The 25,927-nt window shown below is 45.6% G+C and overlaps 1 protein-coding gene across 2 annotated transcripts in view; it reads left to right on the forward strand.

Moving 5' to 3' along the window:
* Runx2 (RUNX family transcription factor 2) overlaps positions 1-25,927 on the forward strand; it is a 126,877-nt gene that overhangs the window by 89,944 nt on the left and 11,006 nt on the right. For both annotated transcript variants that reach the window (XM_032900677.1, XM_032900676.1), the window contains one exon: positions 4,948-5,109. In XM_032900677.1, the coding sequence (XP_032756568.1) occupies positions 4,948-5,109 (162 nt within the window). The remainder of the gene's footprint in view (positions 1-4,947; positions 5,110-25,927) is intronic.

Raw genomic sequence — 25,927 nt, forward strand, 5'->3', positions numbered from 1 at the left:
CCAAGAAGGAGCAGGGTCAAAGATAAAGAAAGATGTTTGATTCAGGATGTCTGTGTGATGAGCACAGAGGCGGCCTGACCATGTGCTGAGATCTTCACAAGCATGGGAGGGAGATGTTTTGTTTCTTCCTACGTTGCTGATGAAATTGAAGCTTAGTCAGTCATGTCCTTTGTCAGTGGCCCGGAAATGTCACCTGCGAGATTGATGGTTTGTTTGCCCATTCACCAAGTGTTAGGGAAGGCCTGGGATAGGGGCTCCTCAGAATACAGCCCTTCAATATAAAGTTGGGGCTCCTCATGCCTTATCCAGTGGATACACTCTAACACTTCTTAGACTTCATTTTTTCTTTAGCCTCCTGTGTCTTCCTCTGCCACTGTCATATGATCTTAGGATGGGGACTGACCTTGAAGGAGATTGGCTGAGCTACAGCCAATCCTCTGAGAGACAAAGGACAAAGCGTTCTTCCCTCGTTTGGTGTTAGTGAAAACATCCTTGGGAGGGCTTCCACTCAAAGCAAAGTTGTCCTTTAATGGGCCATTCTACTTGATGTCTGGCAGGCCGACATTTTATGTAAAACTTTCTCAGAATAGTATAGCTTAAGAGAAATTTAGAATGATTAATCACGGCATTTTATTATTATGGTTTTTATTTAAGCCACCCGGAAGTTCGTTGCCAAGTGGCTTGTATGCTCAATGCCCACATTTAATTATACCATCTGATCTCACAAGTATTTAAGAGCTGTGCACACACGGAGATAGTCCAGAGAGTGTGGAATCAGAGTTTTATTTCTTTGATAATGATGCTGATTTGCCGTTCACTGTGTATTAATTGATTTTGGCCACGAGGGCTTAATTCAGAGATGGTATTGCCACCATTGCTGCTTCGTTTAAAATCAGCAGCTCTGTGAGAGGCGCCCTAGGTCGCAAGGTTGAGCCTGCCCGCATGAGTTGGAAAGTGCAGTGATGATTCTCCCACAGATCTTAGGAGTCACCGTGATGCTTTACTGTCAGCCATTCTTCCAAACGTGACAGTGGTTATTACTGTATTCATTTCACAGAGTGAATAAATAGGTACCACGAGAGGCAGATAGCTTATCAGATCTGGCATGGTTCCTGTCATGCCCATGAAACCCAATCAGGATCATTTAATCCCATTTCACAGATTAAACCACTGGGGCTAGGCATTTAAATGACCTACTCGACACAGCGGGGAGCCGTAACCTAGCCCCAGTCTGTGTTCAGGGCCAGTAGGCATAGCCACTTGGCTTCAGCTGATGCTGTGCAGTTGATGTCCTGTAGTTAAGCAGTTGACTGACCCTCAACCACGCAGGTCTGTTTATTTCCCACTGGGTTGGGCCATCTCTCTGCACAAGGAAAACAACTCAGGCTCATGTCACAACCAAGCACCCTTAATCCCTCTCTGATGTATATATTTACTTTTTAAAGTTCACTTTACATCCCAATCTCAGTCCTCCCTTCTCCTCCCAGCCTCCCCCTCACGTAGTCCCTCCCCTCCTTCTCTCTGAGTAGGGGGAGGCCCCCCTGGGTACCAACTCACCTTGGCACATCAAGCCACTAGGACTAGGCACATCCTCTCCCACTGAGGCCAGTTATGGAAACAGGATGCATAGGTAGGCAACAGAGTCAGGAACGGCCCTGATAGTTGCCTCCCCTTCTCTCCGCCCCCAATGAAGACCAAGCTGCATATCTGCTACATATGTGCAGGGGGCATTGGTCAAGCCCATGTATGCTCTTTGGATGGCAGTTCAGTCCCTGGGAGTCCCCAAAGGTCCAGATTAGTTGTCCTGTTGATCTTCTTGTAGAGTCCCTGTTTCTTCCTGGGCTTCAATCCTTCCCCCCAGCTCTTCCACAAGACTCTCTGAGTTCCATCTATTAATCCCTTGTGGTGTTTTAATCACTGTCATCGTTCCTTGGGTTTTGTTGTGATTTTTTCCAGTTTAGGTAGGGAGGAGTATCCCCCTAACCCCCTGTTGCCTTTGAGGACTGGACCCACAGAGCCAACTGCTTGCTGAGGAAGTCGTTTAGCAAAGCTAAACACAGACTTTGCAAACCTAACTTCCATTCCTCCGGCCTCTCCTCTTGTAGCTGTGTGGCAGTTGGCGGTTGTCCCTTTCATCTGTTGAGAATGTGCTTGACTCCAGCCCCTTGCCTTTACGAGACAGTTTTTCCTGCTCTGCAAAGAGCCAACCCCTCCCCCATCTGAAGATGGTTTCCCATTTCTCTAAATAGTAACTTGCATTCGTGGTGGAAGGCAAGGAGTTATATCAGTATCGGAGGATAACAAGGACCAGTCACTCGGAGTTGAAATGCTGCCCATCTGTGCAGTCTTAACCTTGGGAGTCTTAAAGCCTAGAAATTCATTATCTTTAATCATCAAGTGTCTTTTAGACTTCTGAAGAAAGTTTATGTTAGCACAGCCCTGCCTCTTTCTTGAATCTCAAGCTCAGGTAAATGTTTCTTAAACTTGAGTTGGGGGTGTCCCGCTGTATCTATTAATGTCAGTAAACATCAGATAAATAGCCAGATGTATTTAATTATTTCCACTCAAGGAAGTATGTCCTATTTAGATAATCTTTAAATAAATTGTTTCCAAACTGAACAAATAAACAAGAAATAGCTGAGACTCAACAGCTTCAACTGCATAGAAAAACCTGGAGGCTTTAAAAGAGGAACCAGCCCGGGGAAAATCTGAGTCTCATTATGCGTTCATTTTTGTTTTGAGAAATAAACCTGAATTGACTATTCAGATATGGTTTTTTCTTCTTCTTCTGTTTTTAAATTAAGCTGTTGATTTTCAAAGAGTAAGAGTCAATGGGGAGTTTGATACCTGTTATGTGTTTTAGGTATGGAACAAACCCACCAAGAGTATTTTCCATTTGTTGTTTGTTAGTTCCGTTTTAAGAGAAGAATGTAGGAATGAGGGCGGCAGAGACGGCTCAGAGAACCGGGTCATGTACTGCACGCTCAATGGGATGGGAGTTCAGCTTCCAACTGCTAGCAACTCCAGTTAAGGGATCCAGTGCCACTTCTGGCCACTGCAGGCACCTGCTCTCATGGGAGCACTCGTGTGTGTGTGTGTGTGTGTGTGTGTGTGTGTGTGTGTGTGTGTGTATGTGTGTGTGTATGTGGTGTGTGTATGTGTGTGTGTTGGGGGCGGGTGTGGTTATGCATTGAAAGTCTCCTGTTGAAGTCTTCTCCTAAGTAGTTTTCCCATGCAATCTCATATTCCCATGATCAGGTTATTGTAACAGTCATGAGTTATAGACTCATGAACAGAAGTTAGGTTTGCAAAGTCTACATTTAGCTTTGCCAGACGGCTTCCTCAGCAAGCAGCTTGCTCTGTGGGTCCAGTCCTCAAAGGGGACAGTGGGTTGGGGATGCTCCTCCCTGTCTAAACTGGAGGGAAATCACAACAAAACCCAAGGAAGGATGATGGTGAATGGATGAGGAAACCCAGGCTCAAACCAGTTACAAACCAATTACAAACATTCGAAAGCCCCATCTATTGTGCAAATACACCAACTGTCCTATATATATATATATAAAAAAAACCCACTCTGTTCACGTTTAAAGTTGGCATAACAATTTTTAAGTTTTCATTTAAAATTGATTAAGTGAGATTTGCTTGTGATTCTGTTAGGTGACCTTTGAGAGAAAGATTAAAACACAGTCTTTATGTTGGGAATAGCAGCAAGTTTACCTTTTTATCTCTGCCCAAATCACCCTGAACACGCCTGGTTTCACCTAATCCAGGAAGCTGTGCAGGGTTGGGTCTAGATAGAACTTGAATGGGTGACCCCTTGGGAATACCGGGTGGTAAGGGCTCAAAGGGGAGGGGGGAACAGAACAAAACAAAATTGCCTTCTTTTCTTACACAAATGGACGATGGCCTTTTAATAAACGTCTTAGCCGTGAGTTTCCATGGCTTGGAACCCCAGCAGAGCTGTGTCAAAGACATTGTCAGCTCTGGGCAGTTAACCTTCAGCAGTTTTCTGCTCAATTTTATTTTTATTATCAGAGAGAGAGAGAGAGAGAGAGAGAGAGAGAGAGAGAGAGAGAGAGAGAGAGAGAGAGAGAGATTTTCATGGGGTTAAAGCATTTTCCTATTCTTCTGTATGGGGTCATCCTCTTGCACTCAGGAACTCCTATGTTTGCCTTAAACCTGGATGTCAATGCAACTTTTTCAGTGTTCAATCACGGTTGGTTTTTAAATCGACTTTTGTCTTTGCTCAAAGGCTACTTTCTGTTTCAGCTTTATCATTAGATAACGCATCATGCTTCCTTCCTTCCTAGTCAGCGAGGATGCTACCTCTCTCTCTCCTCTGTTCTTCTCCCCACCCTTGCCGCTTGACTCCCAGAGAGAAAGCTCACTGCAGGGGAGCACTTCAAGGTGGAAGAAGCACCCCTAAAACACAGCAGCCAGATAAGCAATAGTTAAGGACGCAGTCTGCATCTCTTGGCAAGATTATACAAGTTAATTAATAGAAAAAATATATAATTTAAAAAGTGTGTTCAGGGAAGGAATTTTCAAAAACACAGAATAAATAAAATAAATTCTGCTTTTTGAAAATAAGCAAAGTGGATTGTTTTCTAAATGGACTCCAAATAGAAATATTTATGCATAAGAGAGAAAATGGACCTCATGCATACCCCACCCCCACCCCCAATTTCTCATGTTCATTGAGACATCAAGTCTAGAGAGCTCTGAGTTATTTGAGGTCTAAAAGGGAGAGGCCGTGGGAGATATTTATTCTTCTTACTATTTATTTTCAAGTCTCGTCTTTTCTTCCGTGCTGTGTCTTAAGTTTGGGGCTGCATGTTTTTTAGGCTCCAGAAGCTGGAATACTGAACTGGTTTTTCGTGTTTCATCTTTTGTTTTTTTTTTTTTGTTTTTTTGTTTTTTGTTTTTTTTTCCTTCTCTTCCCAGATCCCAGGCAAACACAATCCTCCCCGCCGTGGTCCTATGACCAGTCGTACCCCTCTTATCTGAGCCAGATGACATCCCCATCCATCCATTCCACCACGCCGCTGTCTTCCACACGGGGCACTGGGCTGCCAGCCATCACCGACGTACCCAGGCGTATTTCAGGTAAAGACTAAGCTTTAACTAGAAGCCCACTGTACACAGGGGCGGGGGTGGGGGGTGCTGATGGAACAAGCCTGGCTTATCTATGCTGCTCACAGTCACCATCTATCGGAGGGAGACAAGTGACATTGGGTGGTCATTCTTCTGCATTTACGGGGCTATCAAACACTTGAACATATTAATTCAGGAGAGGAAAATCCACCAGAGATGGCATACTTTTCTTAAGATGACCTTTAATGTTACCCAGTTAGAGTCCTGCTGAATTGTAACTTATTTGAGGGACGCTGTCTTACAACTAGGACCGTCTCCCAAAGGTCACATTGCTAGGTCTTCCTCTGCTTGTAAGCAAAAGGGCAGCCTGATGGTGCCACCCTCCATTCCTAAAGCCAGGCTCCACAGTAGCTAGTTCCAAGGGCGATCACTTTCAAGCTTAGGCTATATGAGAGAGACCTAGTCATTCCCAGCACTGTGAGCCCCAGAGGAGCCTTGAAAGGCAGCATGCAGCAGCTCAAGACTGAGGCACAGTGCCCCTCTGTGTGGAAGCCCCCACACTCACAAATCTATCACCCCAAAGACCCCCACCACAGCTTGTGGCTCATGTGGAAGTGTGTGTTGGAAATGACCGGGCCACCCTCTTCTCCATCCTGTAGACTTTAACAGAGGGAGCCAGAATGTTGCAGTAAAGACTTCAGACAGACGTGCAGAGGAGCTACAGGCCCTCGTGCGACCATACGAGTCCCATAAATAAGGAACGCAATCCCTCCTCTCACTCTGACGTACACCCCACCCTCATTAATAATCAGATATGACTCCACAGGGCCACCCAGCCACCGTGTCTCATGTCATCCTGTGTCAGTCAGCCTTTGGGCCCCAAGCACCTGTTTGACTCCTGGCCAGGTTAATGCTTTTCTTTCTCTCTCTTTGTCTCTGTTTCCACCTCTCCCTCTCTCTCTATCAATTCTCTGCAAAGCTCGGAGCCGTTACTCTCTCCGCTGAGTCGCCACTGACAAGCTGAAGCTCCAGCAGCAGGCTTCCGTTAGTCCACTCTCCTTTGTTTCTTTCAAGTTGGGAGGAGGGAAGGCTTTGTTTCTCAAGCGAGTAGCAGGAAAGGGCTCTCTGGTCCCAGTGCCTTCACATTTTCTGCTGCAGATGGACTCCCCCCGGGGTGAGTAGGGATGGGAGATGGTGGAGGGAGAGCTGGAAGGTTCTTTGGATAACCATGTTACCACATTTTATTGACCACTACTGCCTGTGCTTATGAATCATATGACATCTGTTGGGAGCTGGGCCAAGGAGAGTACAGTATAGACGTTTAGTTTTCTTCTGTTGCGTGAAATCACTATGTCCTTTAGGCAAGACATCAATCCAGGGATACAGGAGGGGAAGAGGAAGGCACACAGGGGGCTAGGAAGTGTGCACGGGTCTGGGGTTGACCTGGTTTTCGTTGTTTCATCTGTACTTCAGATGAATTGGTTTTAGATAGAGTTCAAAGTTCCTCTTGGACCTGTGCAAGACTTGTGTGCGTTTAAGGTCCCTTTGGGCTTCCATCAGACCAACCCTTTGCAGTCAAAGCAGATTTTTTTGCTCCTTGTAAAAGCACCAGTGGGGGTGGAGAGATGGCTCAGCCTTTAAGAGCTCCTGCTACTTTGAAAGGACACAAGTTTGTCTCCCAGCACTCACATTGGGCAGATCAAAACCACCGATGACTCCAATCCCAGGAGCTCTGATAGCCCCTTCTCATCTTTATGGGGGCCAGGCATACACATAGTACACACCCCCCCACACACACACATTCAAGCAAACACACACACACACACACACACACACACACACACACACACACACACTAAAAGTAAATAAATCCTTCAAAAGAAAGAGCCCCAGAGGACAGTCTTACCTATGGAGACACAAACCTACATCATTCTGTTAGCGAGGTGTGTTCGTATATAGATTCACCATGGAAACTACCGTATACAGCTTTGAACAGATGACACCCGGTGGGCTAGCATCAGGGTTTGCCTTTCACACACGCAATGCGGATCAAGCCAGTTATTTTGTTCTCGTCACTTCAAGCATTCCCATGAAGTGACATTAGGGCTCTCTCCCTTCTGCAGAGAAGGAGGTAGGAGCGGAAGCTGGCTGCTTGTGCCTCTGTTTATTGATCTAAAGCCAAGGGCAGGAATGCGCCCCCACTTTGAACTGGTTTAGAAGGCAGTCCAGTCCAGTTTTGTCCTCTCCTCTGAGCATCTCAGTGATCGTGACTGGCAAAGGAGTAACAGGGAGAGGCAAGGTGGGAGGTTCTGTGTAAACACTACAGAGAACAGAAAATCCCTCCTGTCAGTGTGTGGAGAAACAGGAAGGAACAGGCAGCTGTGGACTGTCAGGATCCGGGAGAACCCTCCACCTCCTGACCTCCCTCGCTCCTGGTTGTGGGGCTGTACCTGAACCGAGCACTACCTGATGGGCTCAGATCACACTTGGAACATCGAGTGTGTGGTCCACTCCCCAGAGCCCATCCTGGGGTTGTGTTGGAGAGGTGGTTCTTTTGTAGGGTCCTAGGGGCCTACACAATTTCTACTTTATCATTATTCTCCTCAGCCTATAAAGCCATCCCAAGATACGTGAGACTGACCTTCCGACAAGTGAGACTTGAAGATCTCTCTCTCTCTTTTTCTCTTTCTCTCTCTCTCTCTCTCTCTCTCTCTCTCTCTCTCTCTCACACACACACACACACACACACACACACACACACACAAAACCCTTCGGATGTAATTTACATGTACCATGCCCAGCCCTCTGGCTGCCTCTAACATAGACAGTTACCATTTGCCTCTAACATGGACAGCTCAAATGTTAGCCTCCATTACCACACCCCAAGAAGACCCATGGTTATCTTCACAATGCTTTTGGCTACATCACATCTCCCCATCCAAGGGGGATACACAAAAACACTTGCCGATGATGCTGGGCGACCCACGTTTGTACCTCACACAAACATCAGGCAAGTTCTTTAACTGACTAAGACTTAGGTTTATAAAAGTTTATTAATAACTGGGAAAGTATACACTATTCAGGACAGATCTGACACACAGCATGTGGCATTATAGCTGATGTACCGAAGCTAAATTGTTTTTAAAGTTGTGTATCTATATGTCATTTGCAAGCATGGCTTGGCTTAAGTTAATGTAAAATAGGAACCTAAACTTTTTAAAGGAGATTATTTGCTTTATAAAAGTGAATCCCCACAGAGTATACTTAAAACAAAAGAAGTGATTTGTAATATTTCAATATGTAAATGAGTTAACACTCCTATGGAGTTGAAAAAAATCACTTCACATAGAATTACAGAAGTATTCACATTATTGTTATTAAGATTTACAACGAATATTTACAGAACTAAACTCTGGACATTCACAAAACGTCACTAGAGTATCAAGAAAAATATTCTGTAATAAATCGAAAATCTAAGGTTGCGCTTGTGTTTACTAGGGGTGGGAGGGTTATGTTCCAAGAATAGAAACAATTAGAAAGATGAGTTTCTAGAGAAATTCCAATTCCCTGTAAAATGCTATTCAAAAGGGATACTCTGAATGGTTGTACTTGAAGACCGGTAGAGGAGCGGGTTTCTTTGTTTCCTCTGTGTGTGTGTCCTTGCCTCTAACTTTTCAAGTGTGGATTCAGTTCAAGAACCTAAGGAATTATGCCCATAGTTTACTCTGTTTCCTATAGATTTCTTTCCAGAAGCCAGGCAGGAACATAACAATGACTACTAAAGAGACAGAGGCCTGCTACCTGTGCTCCCCAGTTCATGACAGAGAAAACAGGACTGCTAGATGTCTTGAAGTTCATAGGCACAACATAAAAAAATCAGGGTGTTTCCCCTTACTCTCAGACAGCCTTAAATAGTGTTCTAAGAGCAAGAGTTTGTTTACAGGCAAACACTATTTGATTGTCATCTAGCTGACAAAGGAGTCCTTCTTGGTTGTGCTGACTTTGGAGGGTACTCAGTTCAATTATAAAAGTCAAGTTCAGTGTATCAGACACCAGCCTGGTGACATCACAGTGCAGAAGCAGCCCTGGACATCCTGGGCTTCTTCTTACCCCACTACCTATATTACAATAAGTAAGACCTTCTAGAATAAACTAAGTGTGGGGAACATCCTGATCCCAGGTGGCTTTAAAGTGACCTCGCCTCACCTTGTGATATACTACAGAGGTTGGTACCGTGATTTCTAGGTGCTTCCTTAAAGAAACAGGTTGTGACAATGGAGAGACCAGAAGGCTGTACACGGGCCAAGCTGTAGCGGGCTTTACCATTGTAAAGTGCTGTCTGTCACGCGTGCTGCTGGGTGTGTGCAAGGCACTTGTATAGTTTCACAGTGATTACGGTTAGTTTTCTGGAGGTCATTACAGGATACTCTGTAGATAATTATTGACCTTCAAACTGCGTTTCATGTGCTAATCCTGCCACTGAAAGAGAAGAGATTCCTTACTGCCTGGTTCTCCACATTAGAGTCCAATGGGGAGACTTTCTTCTCCTACCTTGGAATCTATGGGTCCTACCTACTTCATTTGGCTCTTTTCCCTCTCTCTCTCCCTCCCTCCCTCCTCCCTGACCACCTCTTCTGTGATCTGGAGGTGGAAGGTATAGGTGCAGACACATCCCTGTGGTGGCCTCTTTCACGTGGCCTCCTGCCCTCTCTGGAGGTCCCATTAATGACACACGCTGGACACACAGGGAAGAATCTTAGATGTTTCTGCTTTGGTTACTTTGGGAGAGGCCACCAGGAGTTACACCAAGGACTTTTTCATGGCATTTATGCCTTTGTTAATTTCTTTTCCTTTTTCCCCATGTAAGCAAATAGTCTTGAATCTCTTCTTTACATATCTTAGCATCAGAAGCAATTGCACTTGGCTTCACAAGGCTGTTGAGGAACTTTCCATCCTGAGGGTTCTCAGTTGCGGCACTCCATTTCCCAAACTCAGCAGAGCAGGCATTAGCCCAGTTCTAAAAAAAAAAAAGTCACTGACAATTATTGTATCAATACCACAAGATATAGAAATTGACAGTGGGGAGTTGGGGGGCCGTGTGATCATTTGAGATGTGTCAGGAGGAGCAGCCAATACAATGTAAACCCCAGTGGCTTCTGATGGGGCTCACTTAAGAGGCACTCCTTATGATCCAGTCCCTGTCAAGTTTTCTGAGTCCAGATCTTAAAATCAGTAGTTCCAGTAGTGTGTCCCATCCATGGGAGGATTTATTTCTCCACGTCCAAGAGGGAACAATGCCTCCCTCTTGGAGAAAAGGAAAAGAAAACTCTAGCAATTAATACTAATAAACCAGAAAGTTAAAACAACCGTAATAAAACACCAGAGAGCCTCCACTTTTTCCTGTGAACCCACTTCTACATTAAGAGCCAGTTTGGTAAACACACCTCTGCCACAGCAGCCACGGGCAAGCAATTACGTTCTGTGAGAGCTGCTCTTATTTTGAAGAGGGTCTCGGTTTAAAGCCATAAAGGGGGAAGTTATTAAATTTAATGGACCCTAAACAAAGGCAAGTCCCATGTGTTAACAATGGCATGTCCCATATTCCTCTCCTCATATCAATGGTGATTGATCTGAGCGTTTTCAAATTTGTAGGTCAGAGTTCATCTTGCTTTCCCTAGAACTAGCCTGTCTTCCGACAAGAGCAGATGGCGTTTTAATCCCACTTGAACCTCAATTCACTCCAGTGCTGGGAACAAAGACACGGTTTCCAATCCTACCCTGTCCATCGGAGAATGCTGGCGCAGGCCGTAAGGCTGACTAAGCCTGGCTGCATGACTAATTACAGTTATTCATAGTTAGCCTTGGGTACCCCAGCTCAGAGTGTAACCTGTGTGTGTGGCTTGACTGATTTTTTTTTTTTTTTTTAAAATACATAGATCTAACCAATTGTTGCCAGGGCAGGGTTGGGGTGGAATTTACCTTGGACACTTACGCAACCACCCGCACAGAGGACGAAGAACCGTTAAAGAAAGAGGCCATGCTTATGCAGAGACAACAGGCACCTTGTCATGTGGTCACACAGTTCTTCTCTGTGGTTTGATGAAGCCTGCTCTCACAGGAGTATGTGACCCTCTCAACAGATGTCCCGATTTTCTCGGGGCACAGTGGCTGCTGGGATTCAGGAAGAGCATGGGAACAGTTTAGCTGAGGAAAACTTGATTTTAGTTTGTCACTAGGAGTCTTTCTACCGTTCTCAGATGCATCCCTTGGCTTATTGTGCCTCAATGGCTCCATGGAACAAAGTGACTCAAAAATCACTTATTCGTTTGTCTCAGAATTTTCCAGGGATATATATATAATATATATATGTCACATATGTGTATATATCACATATATATGATTTTAAATTAATATTTATGCTTCATAGCAGTTTTATCTTACTTTGGGAAGACCGTTCCTAACTCTTTCTATGATTTGAACTATTTGAAATAATTGGGATTAAAAATATATATGGTAGAAGAATGTTATATATTTTTTAAAAACATAAATATTCTTTCTGCACCTTCTGATCTTCTTTTGCTGTAGATTCTGTTCATGACATCTTTTGTTAGAAAACCTTTACACACACACACACACACACACACACACACACACACACACACACACACATGCGCGCGCCCTCTTCTTAATTTGGCCCACAGACAGAGTGCTTTTGGTGATTGTTTATGGATGCAGACACAGAACAGACTTAGTTAAAAATCATGGCCTGCGTGTGCTTATTGCCTGTGTTTGCTGCTCCTAGGTAAAGTTGTTCATTCCCTTTCTCTCACAGAGGCCTGGTGTTCCGCTCCTTTCTGCTCTCTGCCAGGGCTCTCAGAGCTGGTGTGCAGGGCCCCATGGCTTCCCCAAAGGCCTCTCATCTCCCACCAGCACTTTCCTCTTGGCAAATGTTCTCTTCTCTACACAGCTGTTGTACCGTCTCTGAACTCTGTCCATGCCTCTCCAGTGTCCATATCTTTCTGGGATGATATATATGCTTACCAGCTTCTGAAGAAACAGTGGTCCATCTCTGCTGCTTTTAGAAAACTTAACAGGGAAGCTGTGTGGCTGTTTTCAGTCAACTCTGCTGTTACATTACACACAACTTTCTCTTCACTCAGAGGCGAGCTTTTCAAGGACCACGGCTATGTCTTACATATTCTTGGATCCTCGTAGCCTACGATATTGTAGCCTAACATGTGGTTGGTGCTTAGTATAGTACAAGGAAACAGAGATGTGCAAGAAGGAAGATAGAGAAAACAAACTAAGACAATTAGGAAGAGAGACAAGAAGGGCTGGTGTGATAGTTCAGAGAGTAATGGAGATTGTTAGCAAACCTGATAAGCCAAGGGCCTTAGATGACATAAGGGAGAACTGACTCCTGCAAGTTGCCCTTTGAACTCCACATTTATGCCATCGTATATGTTTGGGGCTGGGGGAAAGTACAGACACACACATGAATTAATTAATGTGCTTAATTAAACAAGGGGGGAAGTTTTGTTCACCTGGAACAACAAAAGGACAAAACTAGAGAGACTTTTCTTGTTGATAAGGACAGGAAATGACACGGCCAAAGTGTGCATAAGCAGTATATATTTTTATCTTGAGCTCCTTTTGCAATGTGTTTCATATTTAGAGCACATATCAAGACTACATCTGTTTCCAGAACTTTCTGCTAACAGTTAGTAATCATGCCAAAACATACTCTAGGTCCAACTTGAAACCGAAGGATCAAATAGAATTTTTGATTTCTAATTTTGAGTCTGACATTAATTACAGCCATCAGGCAATAAAGTGTCAGGGGCCTTTCTGAGAAAATGATGGACGTTACATGAACTCAGTGGTAAACGGAACGAGAAGCTGTTCTTCCAGAACGGAGCAAACGATCTCTCCTTGACAAACTGTCATGTCTCATGAAACCTCACTCTTCCTGGCGCCAAATTTTCCTGAGGTTTTTCACGTAAGGTTTCAGGTCACCCCCTGGTCCCAGTTAGTGGCCCCTGGGGTGTGCTACTGTTGTCCATCTTCATGCCTGGTACTCAGAGTCAAATTCTTTATCCTCAGCCTCTGTGCTTACCGGCTGCTGTGGTCATTTGTTTAGATCAGGTGTTGTGCACCTACTAAGAGTGCCTGAAAGTTAGGCTGACACCCTGCGTCGTTAGCTCTTTACATCCCTTCTTGGGTTGGATATCTTCCCTCAGTTACTCTGTCAACTCAGTAAGTGGCTCCCATGTACTTGAAATGTGTTGAGGCAGGCAAGGAATGGCAGACATAGAGAACAGAGTCTCAGCATTAGAGAGATAGCACCCTTCTCGTCTAGGAGACAGAACATGGCCATCCAGGACATAGCTCACGGTCATGTTGTGATGTAGCCCAGGAAAGGCCAGCAGAAGCCACGGATGCTTGGCGTCTTAGTGAGCAGGGACCTCCTGCACCTCTCCTGCTCTTTTAACTTATACTTGTAACCAACTTAAAGCTAATGCCTTTAGGGAATTAAAATAAAAGATATTTTTTTCTTAATAAGAGATCATCCTTTTATTGTGAATTGATTCAATGATTTATATTTGTAACTTAAGACGTTGCCTGTATTAGTTTGGCTTCATAACAATTTTTATAATGATTTTTTAATATCTAACAGGAATGTATGAAATCTTGCCTTTCCTTAGCTAGATGGAGAGCTCCTGCAGGCCCAGGGACTAGGCATTTAATCCTCTGCTATCTCTCTGTAACTCTGGAGAGATTGAAAGCTCCCCTAGGCCTCAAACCAGGCTCCGTAATCCTTTTCTGTCTCTCTGTAATTCCTACTTGCACTCCCTGCTTGCTTGCATAGATGCCCATGGGACGCCCTCGCCTTCAGCCTTCAGCCTGCCCGATAGACAGTGCTGTAAGCCTAGGGGCTCAATGTGCTGAGGGTTATTGAGACTAGTTAATGCCTCTAGAGGTGGGGTCCCAGGAGCAATGAATGGCTGTTGCCATTTACCTGAATTTCATATTCTAGAAGTAAGTACCTATATGTTCCAACGACGTGGAATCCGCCGACTTTCCTTAATAAAGCAAAACAACACAGTTCCAACTGTGCTTTAATATGCCTGAGCCAATACGTTTGTAACTTACTGTGGTTGGAATAGTCAGATCTGCAAGTATTCATGACATGAGTTTGCTTTCTGCTGCTGTAGCGAGAGCCATGACCAAAAAACAACTTGTGGGGGACAGTGTTTATTTCAGTTTACACCTCCAGGTAACAGTTCATCAGTGAGGGAAACCAGGGCAGGAACTGAAGCAGAACCTATGGAGGGATGCTGCTTACTGGCTTGTTTCCCATGGCTTGCTCAGCCTGCTTTCTTAGATATCTTAGGGCCATCAGCCTAGGGATTGGGATATCTTAGGGCCATCAGCCTAGGGAATGACACCGCCCGAAGTGGGCTGGTCCTCCCACACCACTCATTAGCAAAGACAATGACCCACAGACTTGCAAATGGGTTAATCCAATGGAGGCAGTGGCTCAGCTGAGGTTCCTTCTCTCCAGGTGACTCTAGCCTGTGTTAGTAAAAGTCTGGATTCCATAGCTGTGAGGACACTCAAACTCATTTTAGGCCAGAGCAGTGGCAAAGCTAGATTTCAGTGCCACAAAAAGCAATAGACGAGATGCATTCTGGGGTGGAAATGGTTGTGCGTGTTCTCTTCCTTCTAAAATGCAGGTTGTATGTTTTCAGAACTTTCATAGATTTGCATCCAGTTCCATTGACTGCTTTAAGGTCAGCACACAGGTATGACCAAGCTTGATCCGCAAATGCTCACTAGACAGGTGTGCTGGGAGTAGACCACGATGCCCACGAAGTGAAGAGAACCGTGGGTTCTCAGCTAGTAGTGAATTCAGGCTCGGAAGCTGGCATCATCCATTTGAGAAAAGTCACAGTGGGGTGAGCCTCTGCATGGCATGAGTGGAAGACAGAGGACTCAAAAGTTGGGAATGAGTCCTCAGTAGAAAGGCCTTGACCTCAGAAGAGCTGGGACCTTGTTGTAGGCAGGATCATACAACTACAAGCTAAAATGAAAGGAGAAAGGTTTAGGTTGGTGGCAGGGCTGATGGCATTGCTTCTACTCCCTCCTCAGCTTCTTTGGGCTGCAAAGAGATTTTCCTCATGGTAGCAAAATGGATTAATGGCTGAGGTACTTTCGACCCAGCGTGCAACAATCTGCATTTGATTCCCAGGTCCCTATATAGTGAAAGGAAAGAATTGACTCCCACAGACTGTCCTCTGACCTTTCTCTCTCTCTCTCTCTCTCTCTCTCTCTCTCTCTCTCTCTCTCTCTCTCTCTCTCCCTCTCTCTCCCTCCCTCCCTCCTTCCTCCCTCTCTCCCTCTCTCTTTGCTTTGCTTTCCCCGTGCTTTGTCAAAACATTTGAAGGAAGCCCCTTAAGGAAGGGTTGACTTTAGCTCACGGCTCTGAAGGATTTTATCCACCTTAGCAGAAGGTATGATGGGAGGAGCCAGAGGCAGCAATGGCACGGCTTCTGCAGTCAGGGACCAGAGGGATGAACGGAGTGCGCAGCTCCCTTCCTCCTCTAGAACCCCAGCAAAAGGAATCCTGCCCCCTCCCCCAACGCACTGTTAGGGCAGGGCTCTCCATCTCAAGCCAACCGGAAACTCTCACAAATGTGCACACAGGTTTGTGCCTTGGTGACTGCAGAGCCTGTTAGGCTGACAGAATTAACCATGCAAGACAATGAAAGAGGACTACAGTTTAAAAAAATCAGTGAAAAGAAGAGGCAGACCAGAGTAACAGGTAGCAGATAAGAGTCACCCAAAGCAAACAGCAGAATGCAGAGCCTGGGTGATCTATTGGAAAGAGGGGAGTTTTCTCCCACATGAGTCAGCCAGGAGGAGTTTACACGTTTGTAAACAGCGGTGTATCTTTTGCTACATTTTGGTTTCTTCAAAGTGAACCCCAGTGTCTAAGTCTTCCTACTCACATTTTTAAAATAAGATTAAAGTTCAAATTGCATGGTACAGGATGCAGGGCTAAAGTTTTAGGGAAAAGAAAATCTTCCTAAGGGATTTCTAACAGGTCAGATAAAACTGTACCAGAGGAACCCAACTTGGAGCCGTTCGTGTTGAGAACAATTACCCAGAAGGGAAGCAGACAAATAGAATAGGCTTCAAAACACATAACTCATACACAGAGTGGTTCGGATTCTCGGAACCCACGCACAAAGCCAGGCACATGCCTATACCCACAGTGAGAAAAGGCAGGTGGAGTGAGAGCTAGCTAGGCAGGCAGATTTCCCAGGCTTGAGGAAGACAGGGAAAGGAAGGAGAGATGGGTGGATGCAGATCTTGATTACAGGCTCAAATGGCTGCTCTTGAAGAGGCCGAGAGTCCTGCAGAACTCACCGTCGAGCACTTTCTGGCAGCCTCTCAAGCTGCTGTCTTCTGAGGATGTTCCCTGCAGCTGGTCCATTCAGGAGGGACAGAGATCAGGGATACCAACAGCAGAGCCTGGAGAGTGAGTCCGAGAATTCCAGGAAGTAGGGGGCATTTTTCTACTGGAATTCGGGAACTCTATAGACTTAGAGCATTTAAAAGACCCAAGACACCCAGACCATCAGAAATGATAGCTTTTTCAATCATGTCGACCTTAGAGATAAACACGCTAATCACATGTAGAGAAGAATAGGAAAAAACATCATAGCAACCAAGTAGCATACACTGCATAGAAAAACATAGCACGTTTGGTCCCTAGTATCCAAGAGAGGTTTGTTCTAGAACCCTCTGTGAAGACATGTGCTTATATCTTTATATAAAGCGCTGTCCTGTTTGTGTGTGGCCTGCTCACGTGTTCCTGTGTAAGCAGTTCTCAGATGGCTTGTACTGTGTTGTAGAATGTCAGTGCTGTGTAAACAATTGTTTTGCTGTATTTGGGGGAAATGGTGGCAAGAAGAAAAAAGAAAGAAAGAAAGAAAGAAAGAAACCAGTCTGTGTACACATTATAACAACTCTGCGGCCTGAGAGATGGCTCAGCAGTTAAGAGTTTCTGCCCTTCTTGCTGAAGACCCTGGTTTGGTTCTTAGTATGTGGATCCATCGGCAGCTGACAAATACCTGTAGCTTCAGCTCCAAGGGTGATCCAATGCTTTATTATGGCCTCTTAAAACACCCACAGACGTTTACATGCACACATTCTGATGAGCGGGTATGCACACCACTGAGTAAAAGTAAACTATGAAAAGAGCCGTTTTTGTCAGATGGTAAGAGACCCATGGGCGGAGAGGACCAGAGCTGGAGAGTAAGATACAACACGTCTTAATTTTCAAACGCATGTTGTCCTACTATTCTTTTCTCATAGGAGTTTCTATTTCAGACCTTAAATCATCTCTCTCTCTCTCTCTCTCTCTCTCTCTCTCTCTCTCTCTCTCTCTCTCTCTCTGTGTGTGTGTGTGTGTGTGTGTGTGTGTGTGTGTGTGTGTGTGTTTGCTATATGTATACACATGCATGCTCTTGTGTCCCCTTTTACCTTTTGGTTAACATAGAATCTCTCATTGGCCTGGAACTTTGCCACACAAGCTCTTCTGTGGGAGCTGGCCGGTAAGCTTTGGGGATCCTCAGGTTTCTGTTTCCCATCTTGCCATTGCTAGGATTACAAGCACATACCACTGCACCTGGTTTTTCACAGGGATGCTGAATGTCAGATCCCCGTGTTCTTGAGGTGAAAGGTTCAATGGCAGAGACATCTCCCAGCCACGGAGCGACACTACTGACCACGGTTCTGTGGACATCACCTTAGAAGAACTTGACATCCCTCCTTCTTTCCAGGCCACACCTGGATTACACCAGCAGTGCTTGGAAAGCAGCCAAGGTCTCACCAGAAACGGGTCCAAGGGCCCCATAGACAGGCCAACCCCACTCCATCTTTAGCCGGAAACGGTGGTAGAAATAGTCTATCTTTCAGTTTCGCATAGACGTATAAATGAAATCTGAAACCTTGAAGTCTGTGTGGGGTGAAAAAACTTAAAGCTGCTGCTGAAATTATGCATAACATTATACACACACACACACACACACACACACACACACACACACACACCTGTGGGAATTGAAACCATTGACACAAATTACTGAGTTTAAAGCTGTTCTAATCAAGACTATCTGCTTAAAGAAGATAGGATAACAGGAAGGAATGGCCGGCAACGTCGCTACCACAGAACTTATTCACACGATACATTTAACTATTAAAGGTTTTCTTAGAAAAGAAGTAGAGGACGGTTGGACAACTTCTGGAACTATGTTCTCTCTTCCCACAATGTGGGGCCTGGGGATGAAACTCAGGCCATTAGGCTTGTCGGTAGCAAACGCCTCTACCCACAGACCCATCTTGCCAACCCTTGGTCCCCATTTTCTTTTGGCCTGTGTTACACAGTTAGCTAATAATTAGACACTATTTTGTAGCAAGAAAGCCTGGGCGTTTTTCTGTTGCTAATTGATTACCTCATCTGAGATGGTAACACTATTTTTTAGTAAATGAGGACAGTTCTTGACAAGCACAGTGTATTTGGTGGAATTGCTAGTAGTTTCTTGGAGAGTCTCGTAGTCGTCTAATGTATAGTAGAGTGAATCCCCACCTGTTTTTTTTTTTTTTTTTACTGAGGAATCTGTGTGGCCAGGAGGGGCAGGGACTCCATCATTCCGGTCCTTTGCTTAGACAGGACTAGGACCAGAGTCTACATTCTGTCCTGGGCCTTCTTCCCCTTACTGAACACAGCCAAGGTAACTGATGAAGAGAGAGACCTCACCTAGAGTCAACCCATCCTTCTTCTTGCTTCCTGCCTTCTCTCATCCTTATGTGAAGACATAACATGTGCATGCAGTCTACGTGCACACACGTGTGAATATGTGCACTTGCAGGGGCCAAAAGAGAACACTGGGTGTCCTGCTCTGTCACCCTCTGCCTTGTTCCTTTTGAGGAAGAGCCTCCCACTAAACCTAGAGCTAGGGTAGCTGGCAGTCAACAAACCTCAGGGATCCTCTTGTCTCCGCTGCCCCAGAGCACTGGAACTATAGGTCTGTACATGCCCATAGCAGTTCATTTAACCAGGTCCTCACGCTTATGTGGCAACCACTGAGCCATCTTGCTAGCCCCAGGAACATATTTTTTGCCCTGTGGCTTGGCAGCGTCTTCCCTCTGGAAACATCTGGGTCCATATCTAGTGCAGGCTCTATATTCTGACTCTGAGGAAAAATAAAACTTGGGTCTTGATCTTAGCAGACCGAGACTGCCCATCATTTGAAGGGCTACACTAGCATACTCTCCGCTAGCCCCTTGTCCCACAGTCCCTCAGGAATACAGCAGGCACTCTTCCTCCCTCATTAAAACAAGTAGCACCTTAATATACAGTTGGGTGTAAGTCTGTTTGTCCTTGGGCAACAGAGGGCTCCATGTCTCAAAGCCAAGGGGTCGTCAGGGCAGCCACAAACTGATGCTGAAAATGGTCTATTGCTGGTGAGCTTATTGCTATAGCACCAAAGTTAAATGCTGAATGAAGTCCTCTGGAGGTGTGTGTGAGTGTGTGTGTATGAGTGTGTGTGTGTGTGTGAGTGTGAGTGTGTGTGTGTGTGTGTGTGTGTGTGTGTGTGTGTGTGTGTGTGTGTGTGTGTGTGTGTGTGTGTGTGTGTGTGTGTGTGTGTGTGTGTGTGTGTGTGTGTGTGTGTGTGTGTGTGTGTGTGTGTGTGTGTGTGTGTGTGTGTGTGTGTGTGTGTGGGTGTGTTTGTGTGTGTGTGTGTGTGTGTTTGTGTGTGTGTGTGTGTGTGTGTGTGTGTGTGTGTGTGTGTGTGTGTGTGTGTGTGTGTGTGTGTGTGTGTGTGTGTGTGTGTGTGTGTGTGTGTGTGTGTGTGTGTGTGTGTGTGTGTGTGTGTGTGTGTGTGTGTGTGTGTGTGTGTGTGTGTGTGTGTGTGTGTGTGAGTGTGTGTGAGTGTGTGTGAGTGTGTGTGTGTGTGGCAGACTGTGGAATGTTATGGAGTAAAGAGAAAGTGAAAGGAGTCCCACTTGGGGCTAGTATTTATTTATCTCCTACAAAAAGGAGAATTTCACTATTTGAGTTTTGCTCTTTGGAGGCTTTTGCCAAATTCTTAACAATCTCTAGGGCTTGATTTCTCATTTAAAAAAAAAAAAAGTGCCTCTCTGAGAACAAGGGTCTGTGTAACTAGGATGTGTTTGTTTTTGTTTAAGTCATTCAGAGGGGGAAATCGTCTCTTGTCCATTGTTAAAAGAGAGGTTTCAATCAAAGGAAAAGTCTCCATATTCTAAAATATACAAACAGTTCTTTGAAATGGATGCCAAATCAAACTCTAAAAGGGACGTTTTTCTTGCAGAAGTTTTGAGTTAATTCCGTGTGCAGGGCTTGAGTGGAAAAACTTTTGAGACCGTCGGAGGAGGAGGAACGAGTTGCAGTAGCACCACACTTAGCTTCCGAAGTTACATAAGCAGCTTTGTCTCGCAGTCGTCCAGAGCTGAGCCGCCTGTCCCTGCTTTTAGACTAAGTCTTAGCAACAGAGAGAAAGGAATCCTTTCAGCGTCTCAGTTAAGTAGAAGGAAGGTGAGACTTAGCTTTCTGCCGATATTGGATCTCAGCAGCCACGTGAGAAAGCATACCAGCTCTCATGGATACAAATTAGCCGACCATTCTTGGGTTTTGTCTTCTTTCATTGTTTAAGGTGTCTAGTTAAATAGCCCACTGGCCTCCAGTTTGCTATCCTCTTGCCTCAGGTGCCTGAGCATTGGGGCTACCAAGATGTGCTACCGTGCCTGGTTGAGTGGTTCCCTGATGTCCTGGTTAACTTTTCATCAGCTTGACAAAGACTAGAGACCTCTGGGAATAAAAGCCTCCACTGAGACTATGCCTCCATTGGACTGGCCTGTAAGGCGAGTCTGTGAGACTATTGACTGAGGGTCAATTTAGAAGGTCCCAGCTCACTGTGGGTGGTGCGACCCTGAACAGACCGTCCTGGATGCAGAAGAAAGCAGGTTAATGAGCTAAGGACAGCAAGCAGCCTTCCTCCATTGGCCTCTGCCTCCCTTCCTACCTCCTGGGCTTTTGCTTTGAGTTCCCTCCCTGACTTCTCTCAGTGATGGAGTTTAACCCCTAAGGTGAAATACACCCTTTCCTCTTCAAGTGGCTTTTGCACATGGTGGTTGTCATAGCAATTGGAAGCTAACATGGACACTTGTTTTGAAAGGAATTCTGTGTGGTATCCTGTCGGGAATTCTATTTGCACAGAACTAGCACGTGCCAGCAAGGTGAGCCCAGTGTGGAAAGGGGACACAAGTTCACTCACGCCTCACCAATAACTAACCAGCTGGGTTGTGGGGGCAGCTTCCTTTCTTGACGAGGCTCACTGTTACTGCTGTCTGCCACGCCTACCTCACAAACACTTTGTGAACATTAAGCCAGGTGTTCGTAAAAACAGTGAAAGTTTAAAAATGGGTGAATGTGAGTGTCTTAGTTAAGACTTTACTGCTGTGAACAGACACCATGACCAAGACAACTCTTATAAAGACAACGTTTAGTTGGGGCTGCCTTACAGGTTCAGTGGTTCAGTCCATTATCATCAAGGTGGGAGCATGGCAGCATCCAGGCAGGCATGGTGCAGGAGGAGCTGAGAGTTCTACATCTTCATCTGAAGGCTGCTAGGAGACTGGCTTCTAGGCAGTTAAGACAAAGACTACTCCCACAGTGACACACCTACTCCAACAGGACCACACTTCCTAATAGTGCCACTCCAGGGGTCAAGCATAAAGGATGTGTTGTTCATAGAATAAGGGAGCAAGGCAGGGCACGGGTTACAGCACTATGAAACTCGGGGGTTGGGAATGCAGGAGATCTGTGGGTATGGGTATAACTCAGGTGAGTTCTGTGGGCTCAAATCCACATAGGTAAGGAAAGGCAGCTGCTTATATAGGCACAAGTGAGAAGGAACACACTTATTGCCACGTGTATAATTGACAACTGTAGTACCATGCTTTTACCCTCGAATGTGTGATATCTTTCATCTATGTCTCTCAGAAGGACTTCGAGGTGTTCAAAGGAAGCAGGACAGGGTTCTGATTCCAAAAGAACTTAGGTCAGTAAAGGTGACAGTGTAATTTTTGTCCCTTTGCAAACCCATACAGGGACACGTGGAGACCCAGGAAGCATGGCAGATGAGGTTGCTAGAGTCCATGAAGAGGAGGAGGGAGCTCCCAGTAGGAGGGGATTATGAGGCAGGATTTGAAGGCTGTTTGCAATTTCAAGAGGAGAGCAGGGTTTAAGGGCAGGAGAACCAAAAACCAAGGTAAAGTTGGACACCATGATAGGCCTGTGATTCTAACTACTCAACAGGCAGAGGCCCAGAGGAATCCCTCAGGAGAATGACATTCAGTTCCCTCGGAAGGCTGCAGAGTGAGTTGAAGGTCTGTAGGGTGAATGACGGAGACCCTATTTCAAAATATAAAGTAGAAGAGGGCTAGGAATAGCTAGCTCAGTGGAAGAGTGCCTGCCTAGCATGCAGAAGGCTCCAGGTTCAAATCCCAGTATGGAGGAAGCGAGGGAGGGTGGAAGGCATGGAGACCAAGGCAAATGAAGTGGGGAAGTGTGGGTACTAGAGAAAGTGGAAGGGGTCCAGGTTGACCTGGAGCATACAAGCCACACATGAACAAGAAAGTCATGGGGTCATGGTTTCTAGGATCTAGGTTTGGGGTCTTGGGCAGTTTGGTCTGTACAGCATACTCTAGGGTCTACACTGGCTCATCACCATGCAAAGCGCTCTCAGTCTATCTTGGAGAACCATAGGTTCTAACCACAGGTTAGAGTTTGCATGATTCTGTCTTGGAGTCATCTGCATCTGGAGCCAACTCCTTCTTCCCCTGGCTTGTCTTGTGGATCTGTGAGGTTTGTTGGAAGACGTCTCAGTTGCTTTTCTATTGCTGTGGTGAAACACCATGACCAAGGCAACTTACAGAAGAAAGTTTTTCTTTGGGGCTTAAGCTTCCCAAGGGTTGTGTTCCATGCTGTCAGGGACAGCAGATAGCAGGCAGGGGCAGCTGGAGTTGGAAGCTGAGGGCTCACATCGCAAACCACAAACAGGAAACAGAGCCAATAGGGAATGGTATGAGGCCTCAAAGTCTGTCCCCAGTGACACGTTTCCTCCCACCAGGCTATGCCTCCTAAGCCTCCCAGCTAAGCACCAGCAACTGGGGATTCCAATGCTTGAGAATGATGGGCACATGGGGGTAGGGACGAATAGGGGGTATCTCATTCAAACCATCCCGGAGGGCTAGTCTGAGGCTGGGTTTGGGCTTTGATATGGAGGGGCCATGTTATAGGACAAATGTCATACCCTATCCCAAAAGTACAGTCTGTGTATTAGAGGACACTAGAACTTAGCCTCCGCATCCTGTGTCACACACATCTTTTCCCAAGGCAGAGTCTTTTACGGAAGACTCTGGTTGGACCCTTGCACTGAGTGTGTGCAGTAAATCAGAAACTTCAGCTTTCGGAGTCTCCATTCATGGGTTTTCTAGCTTGCACCTGATCATCAATCAGTAAGGGAGGTAAGAGGAGGAAATGGTGGCTGTTTGCCGTGTGCTTTCACTGTTTTCCTGTGCTAGGAGCCAGGAAGCCCAAGGAATATAAAATGTGATTTATTTCGGCTCGCATGGGACATCAGTGATATTGACTATATCCAAATTCAAAAGCAGGGTCAGTTATGGCAAAAGGTGACAGATACCAGTTCCCCATGCCACCTCTCAGCTCCATCCCCACAGCTGCCACTGAGTCAGTCAGGACCGTCTTTGTCCGAGTTGACTTGAGAGTGTTCCTGAATCTCTACACCTTAGCAGAAATGGTGGCAGTAGAGTCACATAGTTCTAGGGTCAGGTCCTGGGCTACTGTGGACTCATATGCTCGATGGTAACCTTAAAGGAATCATTTCTTGGAGCTTTGAGTTTGTCATTCAGAAAGTGGAGTTGGTGACAGCCTCCTTTGTGGAAGACTTATGACACAATGTAAGTAGCAAAGGTGTCACAGAGGTCATGCTACCTGCTGACCAGAGCTGTGGTAACACTGCCTCAGCTTCTGGGTTGGCCTCTCTTCCTTTAAGTCAATCTCTGCTCCCTCAGAAGGATGCTGTAAAGATTAGATCACTTAGAAGGCTTCATATACGACTGGGGAAAAGTCGAGCCTGCTTGGTTAAGCACTCACCAGATCTGGTTCCCAGCCTATCAGCCATTGTGTCAGCCAGCAATGGCAGGTCAGAGCATTCCTGCACCATGGCTTTGGGCTTGCCACCAAGCTTGAAAGAAATGCTATTCAGAGTTTTCCACTGCAGCACCCTAAAGGACAAATGAAAACACAGGACTCCTTCACCGTGCCTCCCCAGCCCGCTGACATCCATAGCTACCCCCCAGGACAGTGTTTTCAAATCTAAGAAAAAAAAAACATGGGAACTTCTGGTCTGTTTTAATGTAAGATGCTTTAAGCTACTACTAATATCACTTAGCTGTTCTGTAAGAAGCTTTTCCACTTGCTTTTTTCCCTTTTGTTCCATGGCTTCCTATCAGCTAAGCTTTGGTGTGTAATATGTAAGATGTCAACCAATTTTCTACTTTTAATACAGTCCAAGTTACCACTAGCTCAAGTCATGAGAAAGAACCAGGCTGCCCTCACTGTATTCTAGCTTTAAAAAAAAAAAAAAGGAAGAAAGAAAAAGAAAAAGATTTTCTTAGGAACAATTTATCATTTAGTTGTAATTTTTTAAAATAATCTTAATTGACCACATATGCTATCAGTTGCTCTTGTAGCCTCTGCTCCCGCCCCTGCTCCCCGCCTCCCGTCCCTGCTCCCCGCCTCTTGCCCCTGCTCCCCGCCTCCCTGTGCTGCCTCCTGTGGGCATGCGCACTTCACTGCTTTCTGCCAGGATGTCAGAAAATTAATTACGCTGCTCCGGGTAGATACCATCACAGGAAAGCCGCCCCAGATTCAAGATAAGATTACCGATATAGAAGCTGTTATTTTTAGGGGGGAAGACTACTGCCTTTCGATTTCTTTACCTCGTTTTTTCCTAGTTTCTCCCGTTTTAATCCTGGCTCCATGTTTTCGTAGCCATACCTCATTAGTGGTTTTTAATTTTTCTGAAACTGAAATAGGGTCTGAAAGAGTGGATTTGCCCCCTTTTCCCTCCTTTTTCCCCTCCTTTTTTTTTTTTTTTTTTTTTTTTTCCTGGCTAATCGGAGGAACGCAGCCACATCTGAAGTCACTTGGCTCATTATGAATTTCATGGAAACTGATTCTCTGAAAGTGTTTCCATATGTGTGCTCCCAATATATCCCATCCTCTCTAAATGGGAGCACAGACGTGTGCATGGGCTGGAAATGGCTTCAGGATGTGACAGAGCAGTCATATGACTCGCGGCACCGTGGGTGGCCCCTTCTGAAAGACAGGGTGTCCTGGGTGCTGGCCTCCTTCCTGCAGTGGATCTGGTTTCAAAGACTATCCACCCTTCCCTTAAAATGTTCCTAATCAAGGCCTAGCGAGATTGTTCCCCCTCTTCTCCGTCCAGTTCCTCTCTTCAACCCTCCCAGCCTTTGGCCCCTTCCTTCTGCCTTGCTCTGGGTCCCTGGATACATACACACAAGCTCACACGTCTTTTACTGTCCCCTTTTCCTTTCACAGAGCGGAAGTATATTATTCCAGCAATATCCTTAAAACCAGAGTGGGTTTAAGGAGTATTGCTCTTTCTTGAGATTGCCAGGATCCTCTGCT

Source organism: Rattus rattus, chromosome 4 (genome assembly GCF_011064425.1).
Source record: "Rattus rattus isolate New Zealand chromosome 4, Rrattus_CSIRO_v1, whole genome shotgun sequence".
Lineage (NCBI taxonomy): Eukaryota > Metazoa > Chordata > Mammalia > Rodentia > Muridae > Rattus > Rattus rattus.